Source organism: Scyliorhinus torazame, chromosome 7 (assembly GCF_047496885.1).
Source record: "Scyliorhinus torazame isolate Kashiwa2021f chromosome 7, sScyTor2.1, whole genome shotgun sequence".
Classification (NCBI taxonomy): domain Eukaryota; kingdom Metazoa; phylum Chordata; class Chondrichthyes; order Carcharhiniformes; family Scyliorhinidae; genus Scyliorhinus; species Scyliorhinus torazame.
Window position 1 is genome coordinate 31,663,096 of NC_092713.1, and position 27,489 is coordinate 31,690,584.

The following is a 27,489-nucleotide window of genomic DNA, read 5'->3' on the forward strand; positions in this document are numbered from 1 at the left end:
TTGGGTGGAGAAATGGCAGATGAATTTAACCCGGACAAATGCGAGGTGATGCATTTTGGTAGATCCGATTCAGGTGGGAGCTATAAAATAAATGGCAGAACCATCACGAGTATAGACACACAGAAAGATCTGGGTGTGCAGATCCACAGATCCTTAAAAGTGGCAGAACAGGTTGAAATGGTGGTAAAGAAAGGTTATGGCATGCTTGCCTTCATCGGAGGGGACATCGAGTGCAAAAGTTCACAAATTATATTACCAGTTATATAGAATGTTGGTTCAGCATCATTTGGAATACTGTGTCCAATTCTGGTCACCATACTACCAGGAGGACGTGGAAGCTTTGGAGAGAGTGCAGAAAAAGTTTATCAGGATGTTGCCTGATATGGAACGTTTTAGCTATGAGGAGAGCTTGAATAAACTGGGATTGTTCTCCCTAGAAAGACGTAGGCTGAGGGGCAACCTGATAGAAGTTTATAAAATTATTAGGGGTATAGATAGGGTGAACAGTTGGAGGCTTTTTCTCAGAGCGGAAATGACAATTACAAGGGGGCAGAAGTTCAAGGTGAGGGGGGAAAGGTTCAGTGGAGATGTGCGGGGGAAGTTTTTTTTACACAGAGTGTGGTGGTGGCCTGGAATGCACTGCCAAGTGAGGTGTTTGAGGCAGATACGTTAGCGACCTTTAAGATTTATCTGGATAGGCACATGAACAGACGGGGTATAGAAGGATATAGGCGGTTGGTCTAGATAGGACACGTGATCGCCGCAGGCTTGGGAGGGATGAAGGGCTTGTTCCTGTGCTGTACTGTTCTTTGAGAACCCTGTAGCCACAGCTCCTGCCCTCTGGTAATCGCATCTAGAGAGTGGGCAGCTGAATTCAATGAATCACCCCTGGCCTACTGCTGGGAAGCTACCTCAATTCATCAGCTGAATTTGTCTCAGCACAGGCCCCATCTAACCTTCCTGAAAATTCCAGCTGACGTCTGGGAAATGTACTTGATGGGCAATTTAGTTGGCTACCTGCCATTGGCAAGTAGGGAGCAGTCACCACCAACCCCCACATCGTGATTCTGGAGGTGGGACCAGGGTGACAGGTTAACGCACTGGTGGGTGGTGGGAGATTATGGGCTCACCCACCTTCACATCCCATCGAAAATTCTGTCCATTGCTTTCAACACAAGAAAGTACTGGAAAAGAAAAGGGGACGGATCTCTCCTTTGATTTGGACTATTACTTTAAAACCGGTGTAAAAAACAAGCTTCCAAATCACAAAATGAATCAGTATAATAATTCTCTAAATGCATTAACTTACCTACTTATTAGTGCAGCAATGTATTCCATATTAAACAGAAGGAAGTATCCAGGACTGCAAAACAAGGTTTTCATTAAAAATATTAAAACTGATTCATTTCGTAAAATACCATTCAGAGGTGGCTCTGAGCAGATTACGAAGCCCAGACATGACTAAATGTTAATTGTTCCTTTTCTGTATTAATTTTGTTTTGAAAATTTGAATTAAAAATCATAAATGAATTATATATTGTATCTGTGCTCTGTACCAGTGTGATTGCAATAATGTTGAGCTCTTAGTCGTGCTGATCTGTCCATGTAACTATGTGATACCACAAACCAATTAAATCACCACAAAAATAGATGGATCCATTTTTTGGGGGTAAATTTGTACATGTTTTTTGTTTTCTGCTACACTGCTATGGCCAACATTCGAGCTATTGGCCTACAGCAGGCAAACACGTTTTCCTATCGAATCCCAAGTGGCTCTCCAAACATCGGATTTCGGAGTAGGCCTCAAGCCTACTCTGCCACTCAATAAAATCATGGCTCGTCTGACTGTAACCTGCCACCCACCCTGATAACTCACTGCCTTCTTCTCATCTCGGTCTTCAGTGGGAGATCCCTTATTTTTAAACAGTGGCTCCTGGTTCTCGATTCTCCCATGAGAGGAAACATCCTCTCCACATCCACCTTGTCAAGACCCCTCAGGATCTTATATGCTTCAATCAAGTCGCCACTTACTGGTCTAAATTCCAGATGATACAAGCCTAGCATGTTCAATCATTCCTCATAACACAACACCTGCCCATTGCGGGTATTAATCTAGTAAACCTTCTCTAAACTGCTTCAAACACATTTACATCCACCTTTAAATAAGGAGAGACCAATACTGTGCATGAGTGGTTCCCACGAGTACTGCAGGTGGTGCGTGAAAAAAAAGCAATTATGTGCACCTCGTATGTTTTGAAAATTTGAATTAAAAATCATAAATGAATTATATATTGTATCTGTGCTCTGTACCAGTGTGATTGCAATAATGTTGAGCTCTTAATCGTGCTGATCTGTGCATGCAACTATGTGATACCACAAACCAATTAAATCACCACAAAAATAGTCATTATCAATATTTTATTATTCGCCATGTAATTTGCTTCATAGACAACCTTGTGTAATGTAATCTGCAAAGTATTTGTGAGTGGTGCATCATAAACAATTAGAAGTAGCTGTGTTTTTAACACCCGTTGATATACAAGTTTGACTCCCGTCAGCCATAGGCTATGTAAAAAATGATGTTTAAAATGGCTCAAGTGTGTTGTGGTTCACAAAAGCTTTTGATATCAATCAATGGTCCGCATAAAGGAAAGGTCAGGAAACTGCTCCTGTACACAGTCCTCCAAATGTGGTCTCCCCAGTGTCCTGTATAACTTAAGCAGCATCTTTAGCAATTCATGCACTAAGACACCCAGATCCCTCTGAATCTGAGCTCTGCAATCTCTCACCATCTAGATCTGCGGTTCCCAACCTTTTCCTTTGTGCAGATCATAGATTGTCATCAAACGATTTTGTGGGCCACAATGTATGCAAACCGTTTTAAACATTATTTTTTACATCGTCTACGATTGATAGGAGTCAAACTTATATATCAATGGGTATTAAAAACGCAGCTATTTCTAACAGTTTATGATGCACATGCACCAATACATTGTGGATTATATTACACAAGGATGTTTGTGAAGCAAATTACATTGCAAATAATAGCGTAACATTGATTATGATACAAACGAGGTATACGTAATTGTATTTGTTTTTCACAGACTACCCGCAGTGCTCTCGTGGATCATTCCCACAGGTTTTTTCATGGAATTTACAGTGCAGAAGGAGGCCATTCGGCCCATCGAGTCTGCACCGGCTCTTGGAAAGAGCACCCTACCCAAGGTCAACACCTCCATCCTATCCCCACAACCCAGCAACCCCACCCAACACTAAGGGCAATTTTGGACACTAAGGGCAATTTTGGACACTAAGGGCAATTTATCACGGCCAATCCACCTAACCTGCACATCTTTGGACTGTGGGAGGAAACCGGAGCACCCGGAGGAAACCCATGCACACACGGGGAGGACGTGCAGACTCCGCACAGACAGTGACCCAAGCCGGGAATCGAACCTGGGACCCTGGAGCTGTGAAGCAATTGTGCTATCCACAATGCTACCGTGGGAACCTTATTTTTTATTCTTCCTGCCAAAATGGATAGTTTCACATTTTTCCTGCATTATATTCCATTTGCCAGGTCTTTGCCAATCACTTAATCTATCTATTTAAAAAAAAATTTTTTTTAGTGTACCCAATTCATTTTTTCCAATTACGGGGCAATTTAGCGGGGCCAATCCACCTAGTCTGCACATCTTTGGGTTGTGGGGGCGAAACCCACGCAAACACGGGGAGAATGTGCAAACTCCACACGGACAGTGACCCAGAGCCGGGATCGAACCTGGGACCTCGGCGCAGTGAGACTACAGGGCTAACCCACTGCGCCACCGTGCTGCCCATCACTTAACCTATCTATGTCCTCTTCTTTTGCCTCCAAATGTCCTCTTCACAATTTGCTTTCTTACCTACTTTAGTGTCAACAAATTCAGCAAACATACTTTCTGTGCTTCCAAGTTATTTATATAAATTTTAAAAGGCCCAGTACTGACCTTTATGGTACAACACCTCGTTACATTCCCCCAGACAGAAAAAAGACCCATTTATGCCAACTGTTTCCTGTTAACTAGTCAATCACCAATCTATGCCAATATGTTACCCACTACACCATGACCTTTTATTTTCTTCAAGTTGCGGCACATTATCTTCGGTTTTCTAAAAATCTAAGTACAGTACTTACCGGTTCCCCTTTATCCACAGCACATGTTACTTCTTCAAATAACTCCAATAAATTGGTTAAACATGATTTTTCTTGATTTGTTTCTTAGGGGTTGGTTTGCAGGATTGAAGTAGCTGGAAGCGAAGTATGGGCTGGAGCAGGGGGAAATGTTTAGATACATGCAGGCTCGAGATTCTGCCAGAAAGGAGATACAGAGCTTCCCGGTGGAGCCAGCCTCCACATTGCTGGAGGAGGTGCTGATGACAGGGGGACTGGAGAAGGGGGTAGTGTCGGCGGTTTACGGAGCTATTTTGGAGGAGGAGAAGGCACCACTGGAAGGGATCAAAGCAAAGGGGGAGGAAGAGTTGGGAGAGGATATGGAGGAGGGATTCTGGTGTGAGGTGCTCCGGAGAGTGAACGCCTCCACCTCGTGCGCGAGGTTGGGGCTGATACAGCTGAAGGTGGTATACAGAGCACACCTCACGAGGGAGAGGATGAGTCGATTCTTTGAAGGAGTAGAAGATGCGTGTGAACGTTGCAGGGGGAGCCCCGCTAATCAAGTTCATATGTTTTGGTCCTGTCCAAAGCTAGGGGAAGGTGGCTTTTAGGGTCATTTCTGAAGTGGTGCACGTGAAACTGGACCCGGGGCCCCGGGAGGCCATATTCGGGGTGTCGGACCACCCAGGGTTGGAAACGGGTGCGGAGGAAGATGTTGTAGCCTTTGCCTTGTTGATCGCCTGAAGACGGATCCTCATAGATTGGAGAGCAACCTCTCCACCCTGTGCCCTGGTATGGCAGGGGGACCTGTTGGAATTCTTGACTCTTGAGAAGGTTAAGTTTGAACCGAGGGGAAGGATTGAGCGGCTCCACAATTCATGGGCTTTATTCATGGTGCACTTTCAAGAACTGGATAACATCAAACATTAGTTGGGGCGGGTGGGTGGGAGGGTTGGGGGGAGGGGGGCTTTGTGTGTTAATGGCGACTATGGGTGATCCCTAATTCCTTTTTGTCATTTGTTTGTGTGAACATGCGGGCTAATGTTTGGGGTTTGGTGGGAGTATGCGATCGTTGTTATTGATATGGGGATTGACATATTTGTTACTGATTATCGTTTATTGTTGGTGGGTGTAAATTTGGGAGAAAATGTGAAAAAGAAGAATAAAAAAATATATTTTTAAAAAAACATGATTTCTCTTTCACAAAACCATGTTGACTTTGCCTGATTGCCTTGAATTTTTCTAAGTGCTTTACCATAACATCTTTAGTAATGGCTTCCAATATTTTCCCTTTGACATACGTTAAGCTAACTGGCCTGTAGTATCCTGCTTTCTGTCTCCTTTTGGAATAACGATTCTAGGGGATTTTGGAAAATTAAGACCAACACGTCAATTGTTTTATGTCTTATTCTGCCATGTTGCAGAAGAGTGAATATGATGACTCGTAGCATTTATCTAATTCTGTATTTTGAAGTTATTCTACTTACTTAACCACCTTGTACCAGTGAAGGGCAGCACGGTAGCACAAGTGGCTAGCACTGTTGCTTCACAGCGCCAGGGTCCCAGGTTCGATTCCTCGCTGGGTCACTGTCTGTGCGGAGTCTGCACATCCTCCCCGTGTGTGTGTGGGTTTCCTCCGGGTGCTCCGGTTTCCTCCCACAGTCCAAAGATGTGCAGGTTTGGTGCATTGGCCATACTAAATGGCCCTTAGTGTCCAAAAAGGTTAGGAGGGGTTACTGGGTTAGGGTGGAAGTGAGGGCTTAAGTGGGTCCGTGCAGACTCGATGGGCTGAATGGCCTCCTTCTGCACTGTATTTTCTATGTTCTCAAATTTAATTTTGGAACTAGAGGGAACACAAAAATAACCGTGCCATTTTTTTTAAAAGTCCTCAAGTGTGGAATCACAGAACAAGACCTTGCAGTGTAAAACACATTTCATGTAACAAAAATTCAATAGTGCCTCACATAGATTAACACCAAACCAAGCAGAAGAACAGATAAATCTATCCAAATGAATGGTTGCTTTAAAAAAAAAAATAGATTTGAGGAAATTTGTGAAAGCGAGAGGAGAAGTTCCAAGTTTCTGGGTGGGGTGGGGCAGGAAGGAGGGCATGGAGGCAATGGTTTGAGTTTCAGAATCAGCAGCTAACTAACGCTAGTTACAATTGTCTGAAGATTATGTTACATTAAATCCCTGGAATACAGTGCAAAATAATGGGCCTTCACCTTTACAGACCTGTAAAGAGCTGGAAATTGATCAATACCGATGTGCTGAACAAATAAAAGATATGCCAAGCTTGCCAGTGAATTTGTCGGGTATTTTACATCTTCTTTCAGAGGGTCAATCTCTCGCAATGTCTTTCTGGACTGTAGCAACTGATGGACCATCAACACAGGAAGTGATTCGCCCATTGCTAACAAGTAAACCTACAGAAGAGAATAGTACTTATTTAAGCATATATAAACTTCTCTACCAAATTAATCAAACAAATTGGATGTATTAAATATTTGCTGCAGGACCATTGCTTTGAAAACCATTTCCTCTACCTAACTGTGTCGTCAAGTATAAACTATGCACCATTATATATTCATTCTGACAGGTTTTTGTATGTGTTTCAGCATGTAAATACAAAGGGCTACTCCATTTACACGTCCAATGAACAACTAAACAAACTGTATTAGGTCAATATTCACACATCGTTTTCAGTGCTTGGCTTTAGGCAGTCCAGGAAACAGTGCAGCATCAAAATTAGTCATTCTATTGGTTGATTCTTGGGAGTTAAAGGAATGTTTCTGGAATCTTTTCACAACAACCTTTCTTTCCTGCAAACAATAGCTTTGGTCATCCCAATATTTAGTTCCTTCAATACTGAATGTCAGATAAGCAGCCCACAATTTAGAGATTGAATGATGTGGTGGTGAAGTAGAGCTGGTGCTGTCAGCATACATCTGGAAACTGACCTCATAAATTTGGATGACATCACCAGGAGGCTGCACATTGATAAGAAAAAATAGCCAATATGTCCTTGGGGGACACCAAAGATAATGGTGCAGCAGCATGTTAATCGCTGGCTATAAGAATATAAGATCAAATAAATAGGAGGAGTAAGCTATTCAGCTCCTTGAGTCATTCAATAAGATCATGGCTCTTCGGATTGTGGCCTCAACTTCATTTTCCTGCCTATTCCCAAAAAATCTCGACTCCCTTGTAGATCAAAAAAATCTGTCTAACTCAGTCTTGTACATATTCAATGACCCAGCCCCCACTGCTTGCTAAGGCAGAGAATTCCAAAGATTCAGGACCCTTTGAGATTAAATGCCCCCATCTCAGTCTTAAATGAGAGACCCCTGAAACTGTGTCCAGAGTTCTAGATTCTCCCAAAAGGGGCAACATTCTCTCAACATCCTTATCAAGCCCCCTCAGTCTTCTATATTTCAGTAAGATAAACTTTCATTCTTCTAAAACTCCAATGAGTATTGGCCCCAACCTTTCCTCATGAGACATCCCCTTCATCTCATGCATCAACCTACTGAATGTTCTCTGAACTACCTCTAATGCAAGCATATCCCTCCTTCTACAAGGAGACTAAATTTGGCCACAATACTCCTGGTGTAGTCACGCCAATGACCGTACAGTTGCAGCAAGGTGTCCCAATTTTCATACCATATCCTCCTTGCAATAAAGGTCACACATTTTCCTTCCGAATTACTTGCTGCCTCTGCATGTTAACTTTTTATGATTCATGTATTGGACACCCTGGTTCCTTTATACTGCAGCCTTTCTCTGCTTAAATAATATTCTGCTTTTCCAGTTCTTACCAGGTGGACAATCTCACATTTTTCAACATTACACTCCATCTGCCAATTTATGCCCAGTCATTTTGTAGACACTTTGGGTCTGATTTTCCTGTCATGAGACAGGAAAACCACACTGAGCAGATGAAAAAAAAAAAGAGGCGGCTGCGTCCCAAATGCTAAAGTTCCAACCCTATTCCCACATCCAGAAATATGAATTGCGTGGGAAATGGAGCATGTAAATATCCTTGAATATTTAACCTTGGTCCCCTTGCAACCGTGGCCCATGATTTTCCGGTCCCACCCTCGATGGAAGTCACTGCGGATGGACTGAAAAATTTGGAGAACAGCCAAACTTTGGGCTGGAATTTCCAGTCCGACCAGCGAACTTTCATATCAAACCCATTTATTTATATTTGTACCATCAATTCATCTATCTTGCTCAAAATGCTGTGTGCATTCATATAAAGAGCCTTTAATTATGTTTTTTTAAACTATTTTTCAATACTCTGATCCTATTGCTGATGTGCTCTTATGTTTGCACGCTCTTTCCCTTCCTGTAATGCTCTGGTTATCATTAACCACGTTCCTACCCTGGAGTTTCGACTTCTCCTTTCTCTATCATTTTCCAAATTTCCCTTCATGGACAAGATGAGCTCAGAGAGGACATAAGGACACAAGAACAGAGCAGGGATAGGCAATTCATCCCCTCAAGCTGCTCCACCATTCAATATAATCAAGGCTAATCTCATCATCTTCACCTTCCTGCCTGCTCCCCGTATCCCTTCACCCTGCCACTAATTTAAAACCTATCTGCCTCCTCAAGTGTCCCGGCATTCACTGCACTCTGGGGTAGAGAATTCCACAGATTCACAACCTTTGAGTGAAATAATTCCTCATTTCTGTTTTGAAATCTACCACTCCTTAGCCTAAATCAATGGCTTAATGAGAGGGCATGATGTGGAGATGCCGGCTTTGAACTGGGGTGAGCACAGTAAGAGGTCTTACAACACCAGGTTAAAGTCCAACATGTTTCTTTCAAATCACTAGCTTTCAGAGCACTGCTCCTTCGCCTGAGGAAGGAGCAGTGCTCCGAAAGCTAGTGATTTGAAACAAACCTGTTGGACTTTAACCTGGTGTTGTAAGACTTCTTAATGAGAGAGGATAGGAGAGAAACTAAAGAGCGATGTGAGGCTAGGGCAGGGAGGAACATTAGAGAGCGTCTGACCAGGTAAGCTAGGGGAAGGACTTGAAGTGGTAGAGACAGCTGATCAGATGATCTCAATCCTAGTGACAAAGAAATCCATAAATGAAATTCAAAGAATTTTTCAATGCAATCTATTTTCATAACTGTGATTCGAGGAATTAGGTAATTTTATTAAGATACAATTAGATGCAATATTTTCTGCACTGTAAATTCTCTGATTCTATCCTATTATAATGATGCATGCCAAAACAATGAAATTGGACAAGAAACATTTAAAAAATGAATTAAATACAATAAATTGTTAGAATGTAAAACCTGTACCAAAGCAATAGAATAAGACTGTACCATGAACAAGATAAAATGGTGTGGGCAGATCAAGCTTACCAGAATTTCAGTGGCAAAAGTCCTCAATGAATTGTCTTCAATCTCTTCAGTTAATGGATGTAACTGTGCTGTCAGCAGTGGGTATTCCAAACTTTTCATGCAGCTACATCAATTGCAAAAATATTAATTAGGAAGCACGGACATGAATTTTCCTCACAAAAGCTCAGTTGAAACAAACATGTAGATCACTGAAATTAAAATTAAGTTTACCTACAATTTCAGTAGTTCCTCCTTTAGCTCATTACAGGAAGGGTTTTGCTTAGATTTTGTTGCTCGATTCACTTCATCCACAAACGGTTTAATAAAAGAGATAACAGCCATACAACATTTGCAAAGCTCATAATCATCCTGTTTACGTTGCTCAGTAGTATAAGGTACAGGTAGCTGGGAGAGTTGGCTTTGAATAGTTGCAAGAGAAAGTCCAACGGAATATGCCTTTTTATGCTTCATTTTTAATAGCACTGGAAAAACAATTTTTATAGAGTTAATTCCAAGAAATCAGGTAAAACCTCTGTAAGGATACAATTATCACAAGAAAAGATCTTAACTACACAAATATTCCATACTTGCAGAATCACAGAATATATTGGGCCATAACTTCCTTGGAGTAGCAATCAGTGTCAGGCGGATTGCTACTCGTTGGAGTTTGCACATTTCCCCTGTGTGTGTGGGTCTCACCTCCACAACCCAAAGATGTGGAGCGTGGGTGGATTGGTCATGCTAAATTGCCTCTTAATTGGAAAAAAAATAATTGAGTACTCTAAATTTTTTTTAAAACTAATTGTTTCCCAGAAGTTAGAAGAGGTCTTAATTCTTCTAACTTTGTCTGAGTAACTATTGGTGTAACCCTGTCAGGATCATCCAAAGATTGCGATTTAAAATCGCATTTCCAGATCAAACCCTCGCCAGTGAAGTTCCGAGAGGGGCCCCCCAGCACATCTTTGGCGTACTCCCCCAATCTGACGCCGAGGAGCTCGGAAGTTATGGCCTATTAAAAACCAATGTCAGTTTGCGACTTAACAAAAATTAGTCAAGCCAAACATTGCCTCTGCAGTTTGTTTAAATAAAAGCAGGTTGGTCTTCTAAGAAATACATTAGGTTGACTTGACATTTTCCTTTGATTGCAAGTAGTGTCATCTTGGGATCAGGTCTGATATATTAATCATCAGTTTTTATGTTTAGTGTAGAATCACATGAATATTTAAAGCATAAACATTTCAAAAGGTCCTGAAACAAAAGATAAACCCTGCTTCTGCAAAGCATTCTGGTAAAAATTTGCTTCTTTAAAGACAACATAACTAAAGTAAACAGGTGAAATAAAGAATACATAGGGTAGAACAGAAGTAGCAGCTAGCTGGTTAGGTTAAGTAAGAGACCAATTAAGACCACTGAATTTTCTAGTCTTTGATAAAGTCAATTCACTTGGAAATGAAATTTCAAATTACCTGTCTGAAGTGGCTGAAGTAGCAATAAGATAGTTTTTGATATGTTATTTCCAAAAGCCTCCTCAATCTGTTCAAGTAAACCCACCAAAAGTTCCTTTGGGTTGCTTATCTAAAAGGGAAAAAAACTTAAGGTGTGAAGCAAATTTATATCATTTTGTGACAAACCAATCTGACTTCCAGAGTAAGATAAACAGTTTTTGTGGCTTTTATTTTTTTTTAAATATATAATTGTAATATATTATATTTGGCATATGCTCCATGTTTGAAAATTATCATTCAATCATGCCCCCAGGCAGTAAATTAATAGAATTTTTATACCACAAATCTGCCTATCACTGCAGCAGCTGTACATTACAGCTAGGCGGAGCTTCATAATCCCCAGCTGTGCATCACCTCATCAGTAATGTACTCTGAGGGGCAGCATGCTGCCACAGTGGTAGCATTGCTGCTTCACGGCGCAGAGGTCCCAGGTTCGACCCAGGCCCTCGGTCACTGTCCGTGTGGAGTTTGCACATTCTCCCCGTGTTTGCGTGGGTTTTGCCCCCACAACCCAAAAGATGTGGTTAGGTGGATTGGCCACATTAAATTGCCCCTTAATTGGAAAAATGAACTGGGTATCCTAAATTTATAAAAATAAAGTAATGTACTCTGAGGAAAGAAATTGTGCTGACTTCCTGTGGGAAAGCCAGAGGGGACCCACCAATGTGTTTATTACTTAGTGCATTATTTGGGAAAAAGTAAAGTCTATTAAAGAAGAAACTTCTTTATATAGTGCCTTTCACAACTTCAGGGTATCCCAAAGTGCTTCATACTCAATGAAGCATATCTTGAAGTATAGCTACTCTAGTCATGTAGGAATTGAGGCAGACAATTTGTACACAGCAATGTGGCAATTGCCAGAAAAACTGTTTAGTAATGTTGTTTGGGGATAAAAAAGAATCAGGACATGTGTGTGTGTGTGTGTGTGTGTGTGTGGGGGGGGGGGGGGGGGGGGGGGGGGGGAAGAGAACTCGCCTGCTTTTCTTCAGACTAGTGTGATGGGGTCCTTTTACATATAACTGCAAGGACAGACAGGGATTTGGTTTAATCGGAAAGATGGCACCTCTAATAATAATAATCTTTATTATTGTCATCGGTAGGCTTACATTGACACTGCAATGAAGTTGCTGTGAAAAGTCGCTAGTCGCCACATTCCGGCACCTGTTCGAGTACACAGAGGGAGAATTCCGAATGTCCAATTCACCTAACAGCAAGTCTTTCAGGACTTGTGGGAGGAAACCGGAGCACCCGGAGGAAACCCACACAGACACAGGGAGAACGTGCAGAGTCAGCACAGACAGTGACCCAGGTCAGGAATCGAACCTGGGACCCTGCCCCTGTGAAGCAACCGTGCTAACCACTGTGCTAACGCGCCTCCAATTTATGATCACAAGTATAATAAATTGCAGATAGATACAAAAATTTTCAAGCCTCAAAAACATTAATATCTTATTCCTGAAGTTGAATTAGTTTGTCATAGTCCCTCAATGCAGGAATTAAGTGTCAGCCAGGGATTATGTGCCAAGTGAGGCAAGAACCCAAAAGCTTCTGACTCACAGGCAAGTGTGGTACCACTCTATCAGGACTTTAAAATGTCAGTTTAGCTCAGCTGGTCAAACTCGACCCTGATGGTTGTTGCCTCAAGCCCCACTCCAAAGGCTGTATCCCCAATCTAAGGTGATGTTTCAGCTGATTGCTGAGTGACTACTGCTTTGTCAAATGTTCATTGACATTGTCAATGTTCTCTCTGCTTATTCAGATGGATGTAAAAGATCTCATTGTACTAATTATAGAAAAGTAGAATTATCCCAGTGTCCTAGCTAACACTTATCTCGTGATCAGCACCACCAAATATAAATGGTTGGTCACTCGTTTATTGCTAATTCTGGGACCTAGTATTGTACAAATTAGCTAGTACCTTTGTTCACATAACAACTGATGGCACTTCAAAATAAATTCATTGGCTGTAATGGGTTTCAGATATCTTAACATGAAAAGGTTTTCTCTTCCTTAAAATACGCAACAAATGCAACAAGCTCTGCACTTTGATTTATGGTTACTTCCCTAGTTTATGTACTTACCTGTACTACATGGTCTAGTATTTTCAAGCAATTTTCCCTGTACTCCGGTTCTTGCTCGTCTTTCAAAGCACAACTGACAATAGGACCAACACAATTCCAGCCCATGCAGATAACAAAGTCCTGTAAGATATTGAACAAGGGCAGGGTAAAGAAATAGAACATAGAATAGTAAATTACATAGGTCAAATACACATAGATGTTCCATTAATTTCTTCACAAAATGTTCCCATAGAAAGGTTAAAGTTTATTCTGTTGGGCAGCACGGCGGTGCAGTGGTTAGCACTGCTGTCTCACGGCGCCGAGGTCCCAGGTTCGTTCCCGGCTCTAGGTCATTGTCCGTGTGGAGTTTGCACATTCCCCCCGTGTTTATGTGGGTTTCACTCCCACAACCCAAAGATGTGCAGGATAGGTGGATTGGCCACGCTAAATTGCCCCTTAATTGGAAAAAATGAATTGGGTACTCTAAATTTATTTTTAAAATGTTTATTCTGCCGAGGAGCTCTTACATCAGTACACTGCGCTGTTTAATCTTTTAGAAAGAACCTAGTTTAATTGAGGTGTTCTGCACTTCATTTCCAACTCCAATTCACAAGGTTATGGGTCACATTCAAGGTCTTCTCGAATACAATCTCAGCCTTAATTTCAGTGCAGTTGTGGGGAAGTGTTACATTGGCTGAGGTACTGTCTTGTAGAGAAATTAAACTGAGCCCATACCAGCGAACACCATCAAAATATAAATTAATTACATATTCATCCAATTTGCTGTTTTAAAGACTTCTTGGGACAGGAACTGCCTGCTACATTTCAATATATATATATATATATACCTGAAAGATCTATTCAACTAGATGGTCTGTAACACGCGATAGAAAGACAGAATGCATTCCTAATTTTAAATGGTGCTGTAGTGAACGTTAAAATCAAGTAACAGTTCTTTTGGCTTGGTGCTTTTAAGTTATTTGCACTGCATGAAGTAATTGAATTTGAAGTATAACATTTTAAAAACAAGATATTTATCGACAATAGTATATTTGTATCAAAGAGGAGGCATTTTAAAATTACTGTAGCACCTTATTTTTTTCATCTTGCAGAATTTCCAAAAGTTTAGCTGCATGGCCTTCTTCCAGACACTGGCATGCTGTTGTCTGAAATATGCTGTGATCCTCTTCTTTAAACTCTGTTTCAGGTAGACCTCGCTGAAATGAGTAAAGCAGCCTTTTTAATCACATAATGCAAAATAATTGCAGGCAATTATTATTGGTGCTACCTAAAGTAAAACATCTGTATACAGCATTATAGTGGTCAATCACAGTATAATTACAAATTTCACAACTCATTACTGCTCTCCAAGTCATTCCCAGAAACTAGGTTTGAAGTATGGCTGTAACAATAATCCAGAACTAATACGATTTGCCTGGAATTTATGACCATAATTAATCAACTATTATATTTTAAAAATCATTAGGCGCCTCGTAGTTAATTTTCAAAGGTTAAAGATATTTAATTACATGAACATTTCATGTCAAGATGAAATACTAACTCGCAAGCAAAATTAAATCATGCTTTAGTAGGCACCTGTCTACTTGACTAAGAGCCAGATTTCACAATGTTGAGGAGAATCTTGCGGGCATTTAAAAATGGCCGAAGGGATCTGGATATGCAAGTCCTGCCACCATTTCCAACAGAACGTGTAGGGGAAAGGGGTGGGGCATGATTCACACATGAGGGCAACTGAACTCAGCAGGGCCATTGGAAATGTGACCCAAGTTAAAACAGATCCCCTTTTGGCTGTTGCGGATTAGGTCAATTTAAACTTCTGTTCTGACTTTTAAATCCTCTGCTCTTTAAACTTAAAAAAAAAAGACTGCAGCTGTTACTGAGAATTAATAAAAAACCCTCTGTTGAGCTGCTTTAATTGACAGGCCATCTGCTGCAGGTTAGATCAAAAAGGAGCATCTGGCTGTGCAGTTTCAATAAAATATTTGGTGACAAGGTCTTTTATTTTGTCATAATGAATGATTGGCTGAGTTTCAAATGCAACAATTATCTCAGCAGGGGTTCTGAGTTCACATTTTGATTGGCAGTTTAAAGTAGCTGTTAAAGGATTAGCTGCCTTTGATGCAGGGTCTGAATAGAAGTGTGTTTGTTTTGATGAGGGATTACCCACTTGAAGAGATTCAAAAGCTTTGAATGGATTCTATTAATTATAGTTTTCATTTTTTTTCAGGGAGATTGAGGGATTACCTCGTTCATATGGGGAGGGAAGGTGGCCAGAGTGAGAAAGGTGCTGCCACAGAGGGGAAGGCAGGCAGGGGGTTTGGGTCTCCCGAACCTGTTGTACTGCTACTGGGCGGCGAATGTGGAGAAGGTGCGGAGCTGGGTCAGAGGGGTTGATTCCCAGTGGGTCAGAATGGAGTAGAGTTTGCGCAGGGGGTCGGGGCTGAAAGCACTAGCAACAGCGCCGCTCCAGATAGCTGCGGGGAGATACTCAGGGAGTCCAGTAATAATAGCGTCATTGAAAATCTGGAGGCAGTTTCGCCAACACTTGGGGGCAGGGTCAAGGGAAATGCCGATTTGGGGGAACCACAGATTTGAGCCAGGGAGGTGGGATGGAAGTTTTCGGAAATGGGAAGAGAGGGGGATTAAGACGCTAAAAGATTTGTTTCTTCGGGGTCGGTTTGCAGGATTGAGGGAGCTGGAAGCGAAGTATGGGCTGGAGGAGGGAGAAGTGTTTAGGTACATGCTGGTTCGGGATTTTGCCAGGAAGGAGATACAGAGCTTCCCAGAGGAACCGGCCTCCACATTGCTGGAGCAGGTGCTGACGACAAGGGGACTGGAGAAGGGGGCAGTGTCAGTGGTGTACGGAGCTATTTTGGAAGAGGATAAAGCACCACTGGAAGGGATCAAAGCAAAGTGGGAGGAAGAGCTGGGAGAGGTTATCGAGGAGGGGATCTGGTGTGAGGTTCTCCGGAGAGTGAATGCCTCCACCTCATGTGCGAGGTTGGGGCTGATACAGCTGAAGGTGGTATATAGAGCGCACCTCACGAGGGCGAGGGTGAGCCAATTTTTTGAAGGAGTAGAGGATGTGTGTGAGCGTTGCAGGGGGCCCCGCTAATCATGTTCATATGTTTTGGTCCTGTCCAAAGCTAGGGGAGAACGGGAAGGAGGTGTTTAGGGTAATTTCCAAGATGGTGCATGTGAAACTGAACCCAGGTCCCCGGGAGGCCATATTCAGGGTGTCGGACCAGCCAGGGTTGGAAACGGGTGCGGAGGCAATTATCATAGCCTTCGCCTCGTTGATCGCCCGAAGGCGGATCCTGCTGGGATGGAGAGCAGCCTCTCTACCCAGTGTCCTGGCGTGGCGGGGGAACCTGTTGTAATACTTGACCCTTGAAAAGGTTAAGTTCGAACTGAGGGGAAGCTTGGAGGGGTTCTACAAGTCATGGGCACTATTTATTATGCTCTTTCAAGAACTGGATAACATCGAACATTAGTTGGGGGGGAATGGGGAGGGGGGGCTGTGTATATTCAGGGTGACTATGGGTAATCCCTGATTCCTTTTTGTCATTTGTTTATGTAAACATGCGGGCTGATGTTTGGAGGATGGTTGGTGGGAGGATGGGAGCGTTGTTACTGTTATGGGGATTGACATATCTGTTGCTGATTATTGTTTATTGTTAATGGGTTGTAAATGCGGGAGAAAATGTGAAAAAGGAGAATAAAAATATATATATTTTTTTAAATTATAGTTTTCGTTACTATCAAATGTGCATGAGAGCTTTATTAGATTGTTAGAAGTATATTTTTCCACCTCCGCGTGACTCCTGAGGTCTGCCCATGGTGGATATTGATTGAGTGGCTATGGAAATGGTGTGGAGGATATGAGGGCCAAAGAAGTGGGTGAGGGTTGTAGAGACCAAAAGCTTCTGAAAAGACTGGGGATAAGTCCCAGAGAACTGAAAATGTCTATGCTCTACTTCCAGGGTTGATGGGAACAACTCCAACCCCCAACCCGGAAGAAAAAGTCACACAACTCAGAGCACTTTATCCCAAGGTGAATCCAACAAATCGGAAATTCCAATTCGAACTGCCCGCCTCAGTAGTGAAAACCCGAACCCAAGTGTCTGCTGAGATGGAATGTTTACATTATTACAGTAAATATAAAGCTCCTGAAGGCTCTGGATTCTCACCGAAACACACTTTTCAAATTTGGCAATATTTAGCATTGTTAAACAGTAAAGTTTGAGGATCAACACCAGCAGAATTATTGTCTTGTCACCTCTACAATATAATTGTGATTTTTTTTGCTGCATATGAGTAGCAACATAATGAAAGAATAATAAGGCTCCCAGTACTTACACATCGCTCAATTACTCCTTGTAGTTCTTCTAAAGCCATTTAGCTGCTGTTTTCTACTAACACTGAGAACTGGAATATATGGGAAAAACACAGACATTAAATTTGAAGTGTGTAGAAGCTCTCTGTGATTAAGATACATATAAAAATTAACAATGATAATGTAAGTCACTTCACCAACAACTCAGTTGATAACTTAACACTATGGAACTGAGCCATAATGACCAGGAATATCATAAGATTTGCTAATATCCTAAATGAATTCATTTCAACTTGTCAGTGGTGTGAGCACCCCAGCTGATCGCGGCCCAGGCTGGTGTACGTGTGAAAATTCAGAGTTCCCACTCTGTATTTACTTCAGTTTTAATTTCAACCCTCAGCTACATGGATAACATCCTCCAGCATCACCTCAGTTAATAACACACAGCTTACGTTAAATAGATCTTCCATTCTTCAGTTGCATGGTTTAGTAACATAACATTCATGTTTACCCACTGAGCTATTAGGGAGTTGGTTTGACTCTATTAGCAAGTTTAACCTCCATTCTGGTGAATGTGACTGAAAATAACAGGTGTCATTGGGGCAGTTTGTAATTGATGTGGGCTACAGTACGTCATAATCTTATAATAATCTTTATTGTCACAAGTAGGCTTACATTAACACTGCAATGCAGTTACTGAGTAAAGCCCCTAGTCGCCACATTCCACTCCTGTTCGGGTGCATGGAGGGAGAATTCCGAATGTCCAAATTACCTAATAGCATGTCTTTCGGGAATTGTGGGATTTGGGTATCACTTGGTAACGTCATTCCTAATAGCCCCCAAGAAGTGGTGGTGAGTCACCGACTTGAACATCTATCTGCAGTTCATGTGGTGTAGGTATACCCACTATGCTGTTATGAAGGGAGCACCAGGATTTTGGCGCAGTAACAATGAGGAAACAGTTACATATTTCTAAACCAGGATGGTGCGTAATTTGGAGGGGAAGCTCATAGTTGGTGAAGTTTCCAAGCATCTACGGCCCTTATTCTTGTAGGGAGTAGTAGTAATGGGTTTGGGAGCTACTGCACTGTCCCTTGTACATATAGCCACATTGCACCAGTGGTGGAATGAGTGTTTAAGGTGGTGGATGGGGTGCCAGTCAAATGGGCTACTTTGGCCTGGATGGTATCAAGTTTAGTGTTGTTGGAGCTGCACTGCAGAGAGCAGTCCATCATGTTTCTGACTCATGTCTTGTGGGTGCTTTGGAGTCAGGAGATGAGACACTTGCCACAGAATATAATCACAGTTTTGATATGCTGGTCCATTAATTTTTGGTCAATGGTGGACTTGCCTCTCTCATAGTTGTTGACAGTGGGGGAATTAGCCAATGGTAATGCCATTCTTATAATGCCAAGCAGAGGTGGTTAGATTGTCTGTTGGAGATAATCATTGCCTGGCCCTTGTGTGCTACAAATGGTACTTTCCACATATTCATGTGGTATCAGGTGAGCACACAGATTTTTAAATATATAAATTTAGATTACCCAATTCTTTTTCTTTCAATTAAGGGGCAATTTAGGGTTCCCAATTGACCTCCCCTGCATATATTTTTGGGTTGTGTGGGTGAGATTCACGCAGACATGGGGAGAATGTGCAAACTCCACACGGACAGTGACCCGGGGCCAGGATTAAACCCAGGTCCTCGGTGCCTTGAGACAGTAGTGGTAACCACTGCGCAACCGTGCTGCCCTTCGGTGAACACAGAAATGGGGGGGGGGGTTAATGAATACTACTTGGGCTTTGCCCCACAGGTCACTTTCCGATTGTTAGGCAAACCCACAGTCAGTTTTATCTACGTTTCGTGTCATTGGGAACCAAATCTTCCATCTGTTGAAATCACCTATGTGTGACTAATATAAAGGATAGCTCAGATAGAGTGCAGTTAGTCCACCAACCCCTCTGAAAATCAAATTTTTCTAGACTGGGGGGCCCCCCCCCAACAGCAATATAACAAAGGACAATACAGCACAGGAACAGGCCCGTCGGCCCTCCAAGCCTGTACCAGTTATGGTACCACCCTTGGCCAAAACCCTCAGCACTTCCTAGTGCCTTATCCCTCTATACCCATTCTATCCATGTATTTGTCAAGATGCCTTTTGAACGCTGTTAATGTTCTGCTTCCACAACCTTCCCTAGCAACGCGTTCCAGGCACTCACCACCCTCTCTGTAAAAAACCTGCCTCACACATCTCTAAACTTTGCCCCATGAACCTTAAACCTATGCCCCATACTGACGGGCCTCTCCATCCACTCTATCCATACCCCTCATAATCTTACAGACCTCTATCAGGTCGCACCTCAACCTCCATCATTCTAATGAAAACAGTCCGAGGCTATTCAGCCTCTCCGCATAGCTAACATCCTCCAGACCAGGCAACATCCTGGTAAAACTCCTCTGCACCCTCTCCAAAGCCTCCATATCATTCTGGTAGTGCGGCCTTACCAACGTTCTATACAACTGCAGCATGACTTGCCAGTTTTTATACTCGATGACCCATCCAATGAAGGCAAGCATTCCATATGCTTTCTGGACTACCTTGTCCTCTTGTCTTGCCACTTTCAAAGATCTGTGGACCTGGACGCCCAGTTCTCTCTGATTTTCTATATTCCAAATAGTTTTGCCATTAACTGTATATTTCCCCTCTATGTTAGACCTACCAAAATGCATTACCTCACACTTGTCCGGATTAAACTCCATTTGTCATTTTTCTGCCCAAGTCTCCAACCTATCTATGTCTGCTGTATCCTCTGACAATCCTCATACTATCTGCCACTCCACCAACATTGGTGCCATCCGCGAACTTACTAATCAGACCAGCTACATTTTCCTCCAAATCGTTTGTGTATACTACAAACAACAGAGGCCCCAGCACCGATCCCTGTGGAAAACCACTATTCACAACCTTCCATTCAGAAAAACACCCTTCTACTGCTACCCTCTGCCTTCTGTGACCGAGCCAGTTCTGTATCCATCTTGCCACCTCACCTCTGATCCCGTGTGACTTCACCTTTTGTACCAGTCAGCCATGAGGCACCTTGTCAAAGACTCTACTGAAGTCCATGTAAACATCCACCGCCCTTCCTTCATCAATCATCTTTGGCACCTCTTCAAAAAACTCAATCAAGTTAGTGAGGCACGACCTCCTCTTCATAAAACCATGCTGTCTATCGCTAATGAGTCCATTTGTTTCCAAATGGGTATAAATCCTGTCCTGAGAATTTTCCCCAATCCTGTCCCTGAGGATTCTCTAAACCAAGGAAATGTGAAGGCTAAGCTGTGTCTTTTCAGTTTATAAAGATTGGAGGAGGGAAAGGATTGGCATGAGGACAAAAGAGAGGGATGAGAACATTGGGAAGGAGAGGAGCTCTTTATATAAATAAAAGCAAAATACTGCAGTTGCTGGAGATCTGAAACAAAAACAGGAAGTGCTCAAAAAACTCAGCAAGTCTGGCAACATCTGTGAAGAGAGGAACAGAGTTAACGTTTCAAGTCCAATATGACTCTTCAGAACTGAAAGAGTCATATTGGACTTAAAAACATTAGCTCTGTTTTTTTCCACAGATACTGCCAAGCCTGCTGAGCAGTTTCTTATGTTTTGGGGCTGGAAGGTGTTCTTGCTTTACGGTGAGGGATTATATTTTTGAATGGGGTTCTTGCAATTTTTGTGCATGGCTTTCAATTTTCTGTGTATCAGGACTCATAATTCTGCCAAATCATTCATCCCATTCTGACTTTGATGTGACACCCTGCCTTCAGCTCTCTAAGATTGGGTGCCACTTGGGAGTCGAGACATATTTTTGGGCAGGGCAAGAACATTTAACCTGTGTGTATCTTATAGGTATCTGGTTCATATAGGACTGGCATCAAGCAAGAAATTGGGAAAAATTTCCATTTCCTGCCATAGTACTGCTTTGTATAATAATAATGATCTTTATTGTCACGAGTAGACTTACATTAACACTGCAATAAAGTTACTGTGAAAAGCCCTGAGTCGCCACATTCCGGCACCTGTTCGGGTACAGAGGGAGAATTCAGAATGTCCAATTCACCTCACAGCACATCTTTCGGGACTTGTGGGAGGAAACCCACACAGGCACAGGAAGAATGTGCAGACTCCGCACCAACAGTAACCCAAGCCGGGAATTGAGCCTAGGACCCTGGAGCTGTGAAGCAACAGTGCTAACCACTGTGCTGCCATGCCACCCATATATGCTATAGATAAGACTTATTGTGTGTATGTGGCAATGCCTACATGTTCATATTTAGTGAAAAATAACATAGTTGGCAGTGGTGATTTTTGATCCTGGTTCAGATAACTCAAATTGGGCTATACAATTGTTAAAGTCTGTCTCTCTTGTGGTACAGAATGTAGGGATGAATTGAAAGCCCTAATTTTGTTTTTTAAACATTCTGGCATTGTTAGTGGAAACGTTTGACAAACTGTTCAATTCAATTTATCTTTTTCTTTGCTCTTGTCAAGCTCCAGTATCTTGAAACTTAGTGATAAGTAAAGTGTACTGGAATCAGAAGCTCTGGGTTAGTTCCCAAGCTGGCTCCAAATCACTGCATCAAGACTTAAAGGACTTTACAGTGCACCTCCCTGATATGCCAAGGCATATCTTCCAGCCAGGAGACACTGCCAGGTTGGCATGGGCACTGCTAGTGTGCCATGCTGGCAGTGCCAAGGTGCCATGTTGCCCTGTCCACAACCAAATCAAGATGTTATTTCCCATTAACTCACACCCCAAGCTTCCTGCGTCACCAAAAACTAAACTGCATTTTTTTTGTTCAATAGCTTCAGATATGAAACCAAATAAACAGATAAACTAGTGAAATGCAGGAATTACATAGAAAACAATACTGAGGTCAAGGTTCGGTGCGAGGCCACAGTTGTATCATGTTTTGAAAAGACAGTTCAGTTTGAACGTCTTCCCATCATTTTGGCAATTATGTCTGCCTTGCCTTTCACATCCCAGAGGCCAGTCCACATTCTGATATCCATCCACAACCGTTAGCTTTTTGGTCACGGGGTGAGATTTAAGATGAGAGTGAGAAGCAGATTGCAAACACAAGTACAAATTAAGACCATGGGGGCTCCATTTATTTACAAAACAACAGACCTCAGTGTAATTTTAATGGACTGGATGGAATTCTGATTGCAATAAGAATGCATGGGACACCAGCAAGCAATCCAACACCCTCGCTCTCCCCCCCCCCCCCCCCCCCCCAGCAATCCAACACCCTCTCTCCCCCACTCCCCCCGCAAACCAACACCCTCGCTCTCTCCCCCCCAGCAAACCAACACCCTCGCTCTCTCTCCCCCCCCCCCCAGCAATCCAACACCCTCTCTCCCCCACCCCCAGCAATCCAACACCCTCTCTCCCCACCCCCCCAGCATTCCAACACCCTCTCTCCCCCACCACCCCCAGCATTCCAACACCCTCTCTCCCCCACCACCCCCAGCATTCCAACACCCCCTCTTCTCTCCCCCCCCAGCATTCCAACACCCCCTCTTCTCTCCCCCCCCCAGCATTCCAACACCCCCTCTTCTCTCTCCCCCCCAACATTCCAACACCCCCTCTTCTCTCCCCCCCAACATTCCAACGCCCCCTCTTCTCTCTCCCCCCCAGCATTCCAACACCCCCTCTTCTCTCCCCCCCAACATTCCAACACCCCCTCTTCTCTCTCCCCCCCAGCATTCCAACGCCCCCTCTTCCCTCCCCCCCAACATTCCAACACCCCCTCTTCTCTCCCCCCCCAGCATTCCAACACCCCCTCTTCTCTCCCCCCCAGCATTCCAACACCCCCTCTTCTCTTCCCCCCCCCAGCATTCCAACACCCCCTCTTCTCTCTTCCCCCCCCCAGCATTCCAACACCCCCTCTTCTCTTCCCCCCCCAGCATTCCAACACCCCCTCTTCTCTCTTCCCCCCCAGCATTCCAACACCCCCTCTTCTCTCTTCCCCCCCAGCATTCCAACACCCCCTCTTCTCTTCCCCCCCCGCAGCATTCCAACACCCCCTCTTCTCTCTTCCCCCCCAGCATTCCAACACCCCCTCTTCTCTCCCCCCCAGCATTCCAACACCCCCTCTTCTCTCCCCCCCCCAGCATTCCAACACCCCCTCTTCTCTCTCCCCCCCCCAACATTCCAACACCCTCTCTTCTCTCCCCCTCAACATTCCAACGCCCCCTCTTCTCTCTCCCCCCCAGCATTCCAACACCCCTTCTTCTCTCTCCCCCCCAGCATTCCAACACCCCCTCTTCTCTCTTCCCCCCCCAGCATTCCAACACCCCCTCCTCTCCCCCCCCAGCATTCCAACACCCCCTCTTCTCTCCCCCCCCCCCAGCATGCCAACACCCCCTCTTCTCTTCCCCCCCCCAGCATTCCAACACCCCTTCTTCTCTCTTCCCCCCCCAGCATTCCAACACCCCCTCTTCTCTCTCCCCCCCCAACATTCCAACACCCCCTCTTCTCTCCCCCCCAACATTCCAACACCCCCTCTTCTCTCCCCCCCCCAGCATTCCAACACCCCCTCTTCTCTCCCCCCCCAGCATTCCAACACCCCCTCTTCTCTCCCCCCCCAGCATTCCAACACCCCCTCTTCTCTCTTCCCCCCCAGCATTCCAACACCCCCTCTTCTCTCCCCAACATTCCAACGCCCCCTCTTCTCTCCCCCCCAACATTCCAACACCCCCTCTTCTCTCTCCCCCCCCAGCATTCCAACGCCCCCTCTTCCCTTCCCCCCCCCAACATTCCAACGCCCCCTCTTCTCTCCCCAACATTCCAACACCCCCTCTTCTCTCCCCCCCCAGCATTCCAACACCCCCTCTTCTCTCCCCCCCCAGCATTCCAACACCCCCTCTTCTCTCCCCCCCCCAGCATTCCAACACCCCCTCTTCTCTCCCCCCCCAGCATTCCAACACCCTCTCTCTCCTCCCCCCCCCCCCCCCCCCGGCCCCGGCATTCCAACACCCTCTCTCTCCTCCCCCCCCCCGGCCCCGGCCCCGGCATTCCAACACCCTCTCTCTCTCTCTCTTCATCCAATCCCCCCCCCAAAAAAAAACCCAACCCGAAATCTGCGCTCGGCCACATCTCCAGCTGAGCCACCGAACAGGAGCACACGTGCGGCGCGCTGACGGTTGGGTTTAAACGGAAACGTTGCACCCCCTCCCCCAACCGCTTACCTTCCCCGTGCAGCAGCGTAGCCCCGCCTCTCCCGCGCGCGCATTTTGACGCAACCGCGCGATCAGGGGTCGGATTTTCCCCGAGTCACATGGCACTTAGGGGAACGCCCATTTCTCCCAACTCCGCCCCCCGCCGACCAGACACATCGCCCCAGCCCCGCCCCCATTTCGCCCCGGCCCCGCCTTCATTTCGCCCCGGCCCCGCCCCCAGGACAACTGTCAAAGTCGCAGGTTGTGTGTGGATTGCCACGACATAGAACATACAGTGCAGAAGGAGGCTATTCGGCCCATCGAGTCTGCACCGACCCACTCAAGCTCTCACTTCCACCCTATCCCCGCAACCCAATAACCCCTCCTAAACTTTTTGGACACTAAGGACAATTTATCATGGCCAGTCCACCTAACCTGCACATCTTTGGACTGTGGGAGGAAACCGGAGCACCCGGAGGAAACCCACGCACACACGGGGGGAACGTGCAGACTCCGCACAGACAGTGACCCAGCGGGGAATCGAACCTGGGACCCTGAAGCTGTGAAGCCACAGTGCTCTCCACTTGTGCTACCGTGCTGCACATGACACGAGTTGCATTTAATAATAGTCCCGCCCCTGTGTCCTGGTAGCTTTCTAACGCAATCATCCTCGTTTTATTCAGGGGCTGTCAGTGCATCAGGAATGATATTTGTGAATTAAGATGGGGGGGGGGTTCGCCTACTTAATGCTATGCAATTGTGTCAATTTTTCCTGGAGAAAGTAACAAAACACATTGGGCGGGATTCTCTGATCCTGAGGCTAAGCGTTGACGGCGTGGGAAACGCCGTGGTGTTTTTCAACAGCGTCAACATGGCCTCAGGATCAGCAATTCTGGCCCCTACAGGGGCCAGCACGCTACTGCAGCAGCCCACACCGCTTCAGCTGCTGATCCCGGCGTCAACTGGGTGCCACAGGTCCGCGCGCAGTGGCTCCCTTCTTCACGCCGGCCCCGACGCAATATGGCGTAGGGCTACAGGGGCCGGCGTGGAAGAAAGGAGGCCCCCAGCCCGAAAGGCCGGCTCGCCGATCGGTGGGCCCCGATCACGGGCCAGGCCACAGCGGAGGCCTCTCCCGGGGTCGATCCCACATCCCCCCCCCCCCACAGGTCGCCCCCGGAGCCTTCCACGCCGAAGTCTCGTCAGCTGAGAGCAGATTAGAACGACGCCGGCAGTACTCTGGTTTTCTGTTATGGCCGCTCGGCCCATCCCGGGCCGAGAATCGGCGGGAGGGCCCCGTAGATTCTCTGCGGAGAATTGCGTCCCAGCGTCGGGGAGGCGTGGTGCAATTCGCGCCGATTCTCCGGCCTGGCCCCGGGCTGAGAGAATCTCGCCCGTTATGTTTACAATCAAAACCTGTAACTTCAGAGCGGTTGTATCTACTAATGCACTGTAGAAGATGTCAGATATTTACTATTAACTGCATCAACATAGATTAGTTAACAGAAAAACTAAATCAAAGAATAATGAGTTAATATGTTTATTGAATGCCCTGCTATATCCTAAAGTACGTCCAGAATATGTGAACTTGCAAACTTTACTATCCTGATGTTGCTCTGTGATACATAATCTTGAACAGTTATAGGAAGCTAGCGGGAGGTTGCAAAACTGTACACTCTCTAGTCCCTTGTTATGATTGGTACCTTTGGAAAGATCTAGCAGCTGCCTGAGCTTGTTATTACACAATGAGGCTTATGCTTTGTACTCTGATTACCTCTTTGTTCCTAATGTTAAATTATTTTCCTAAATGCGGGCCTCTTTGTTCTGAATATTAAATGATTTTCCTACATGCTGACCTTACCTACTTCTCAATTCTTGGTAATGTAAATAACACGGAAATGTAAAATATTAATTAGTTTTGGTTGATGGCTTAGTCATAGTTTGGCTGCACAACATAATCCTTTTGTTCCTAAGAAGATTATTGGTAATTCAAACAGAAAGCTGGAGCATATAGGCTTTAGTTAATAATAAAGATGCGAACATTTGTTTTTGTCCGAAACCTAAACATTGCTAACATGAATTGTCAGTGATACATGTAACATTTCAAATGTATCTCTTGACACAAGCTTCATTTCTTTTCTTCAATGATTTAAATGCTTTCCTCAAACCAACAAAGGATATTGTGCATAGACAAACAGTTAGATCTAACTGTCACGTGCTGACAATAAAGAAATATAATTTCTAGCTTTTTTTCTTACCTCATCGCCTGGTTTTGAAGATTGGAATACTTGTATCTAAGTTAGTACTGATCTTACTTGAATTCTCGTAACATCCATCTGATGGGAAGCTCCTGGAGATGCTTATCCCTCATCCGTTTCCTTCTTCGGATATCTCCTCTCCTGATTTTCATTATTGCAGCTGCTTCATGATTGGATGGCTCATGGAGATTTATTTTGTGTGAGGATAATGATGTAAAACAGGTTTGGGTCTCCCAAAGCCACACAACATTCATGGTGACAGCATAGGGGCTGGTTTAGCACAGCGGACAGTGGGCTAAACAGCTGGCTTTTAATGCAGAATAATGCCAGCAGCGCAGGTTCAATTCCCGTACCGGCCTCCCCGAACAGGCGCCTAAATTTGGCGACTAGGGGCTTTTCACAGTAACTTCATTGAAGCCTATTTGTGACAATAAGTGATTATTATATTATTAAAGGGTCACCTGGACTCGAAACGTTAGCTCTTTTCTCTCCCTACAGATGCTGCAAGACCTGCTGAGGTTTTCCAGCATTTTCTCTTTGGTTTTAGATTCCAGCACCCGTAGTAATTTGCTTTTATTCAT

General features: G+C 44.5%; 1 protein-coding gene across 2 annotated transcripts in view; it reads right to left on the reverse strand.

Annotated features, from left to right (window-relative positions):
- Positions 1-26,979, reverse strand: part of glmna (glomulin, FKBP associated protein a) — a 52,487-nt gene extending 25,508 nt beyond the window's left edge. The window contains exons 1-9 of one of the 2 annotated variants that reach the window (XM_072510485.1): positions 26,909-26,979; positions 17,463-17,531; positions 14,174-14,299; positions 13,104-13,223; positions 10,984-11,092; positions 9,753-9,999; positions 9,539-9,641; positions 6,389-6,579; positions 1,310-1,363 (exon numbers count right to left, since the gene is read on the reverse strand). In XM_072510485.1, the coding sequence (XP_072366586.1) occupies positions 1,310-1,363; positions 6,389-6,579; positions 9,539-9,641; positions 9,753-9,999; positions 10,984-11,092; positions 13,104-13,223; positions 14,174-14,299; positions 17,463-17,501 (989 nt within the window). In that variant the 5' untranslated portion in view covers positions 17,502-17,531; positions 26,909-26,979. Of the gene's footprint in view, positions 1-1,309; positions 1,364-6,388; positions 6,580-9,538; positions 9,642-9,752; positions 10,000-10,983; positions 11,093-13,103; positions 13,224-14,173; positions 14,300-17,462; positions 17,532-24,683; positions 24,783-26,908 lie in introns of those variants that run through there. The other variant, XM_072510484.1, reaches the window with a different exon arrangement.
- Between the last annotated feature and the right edge of the window lie 510 nt (positions 26,980-27,489).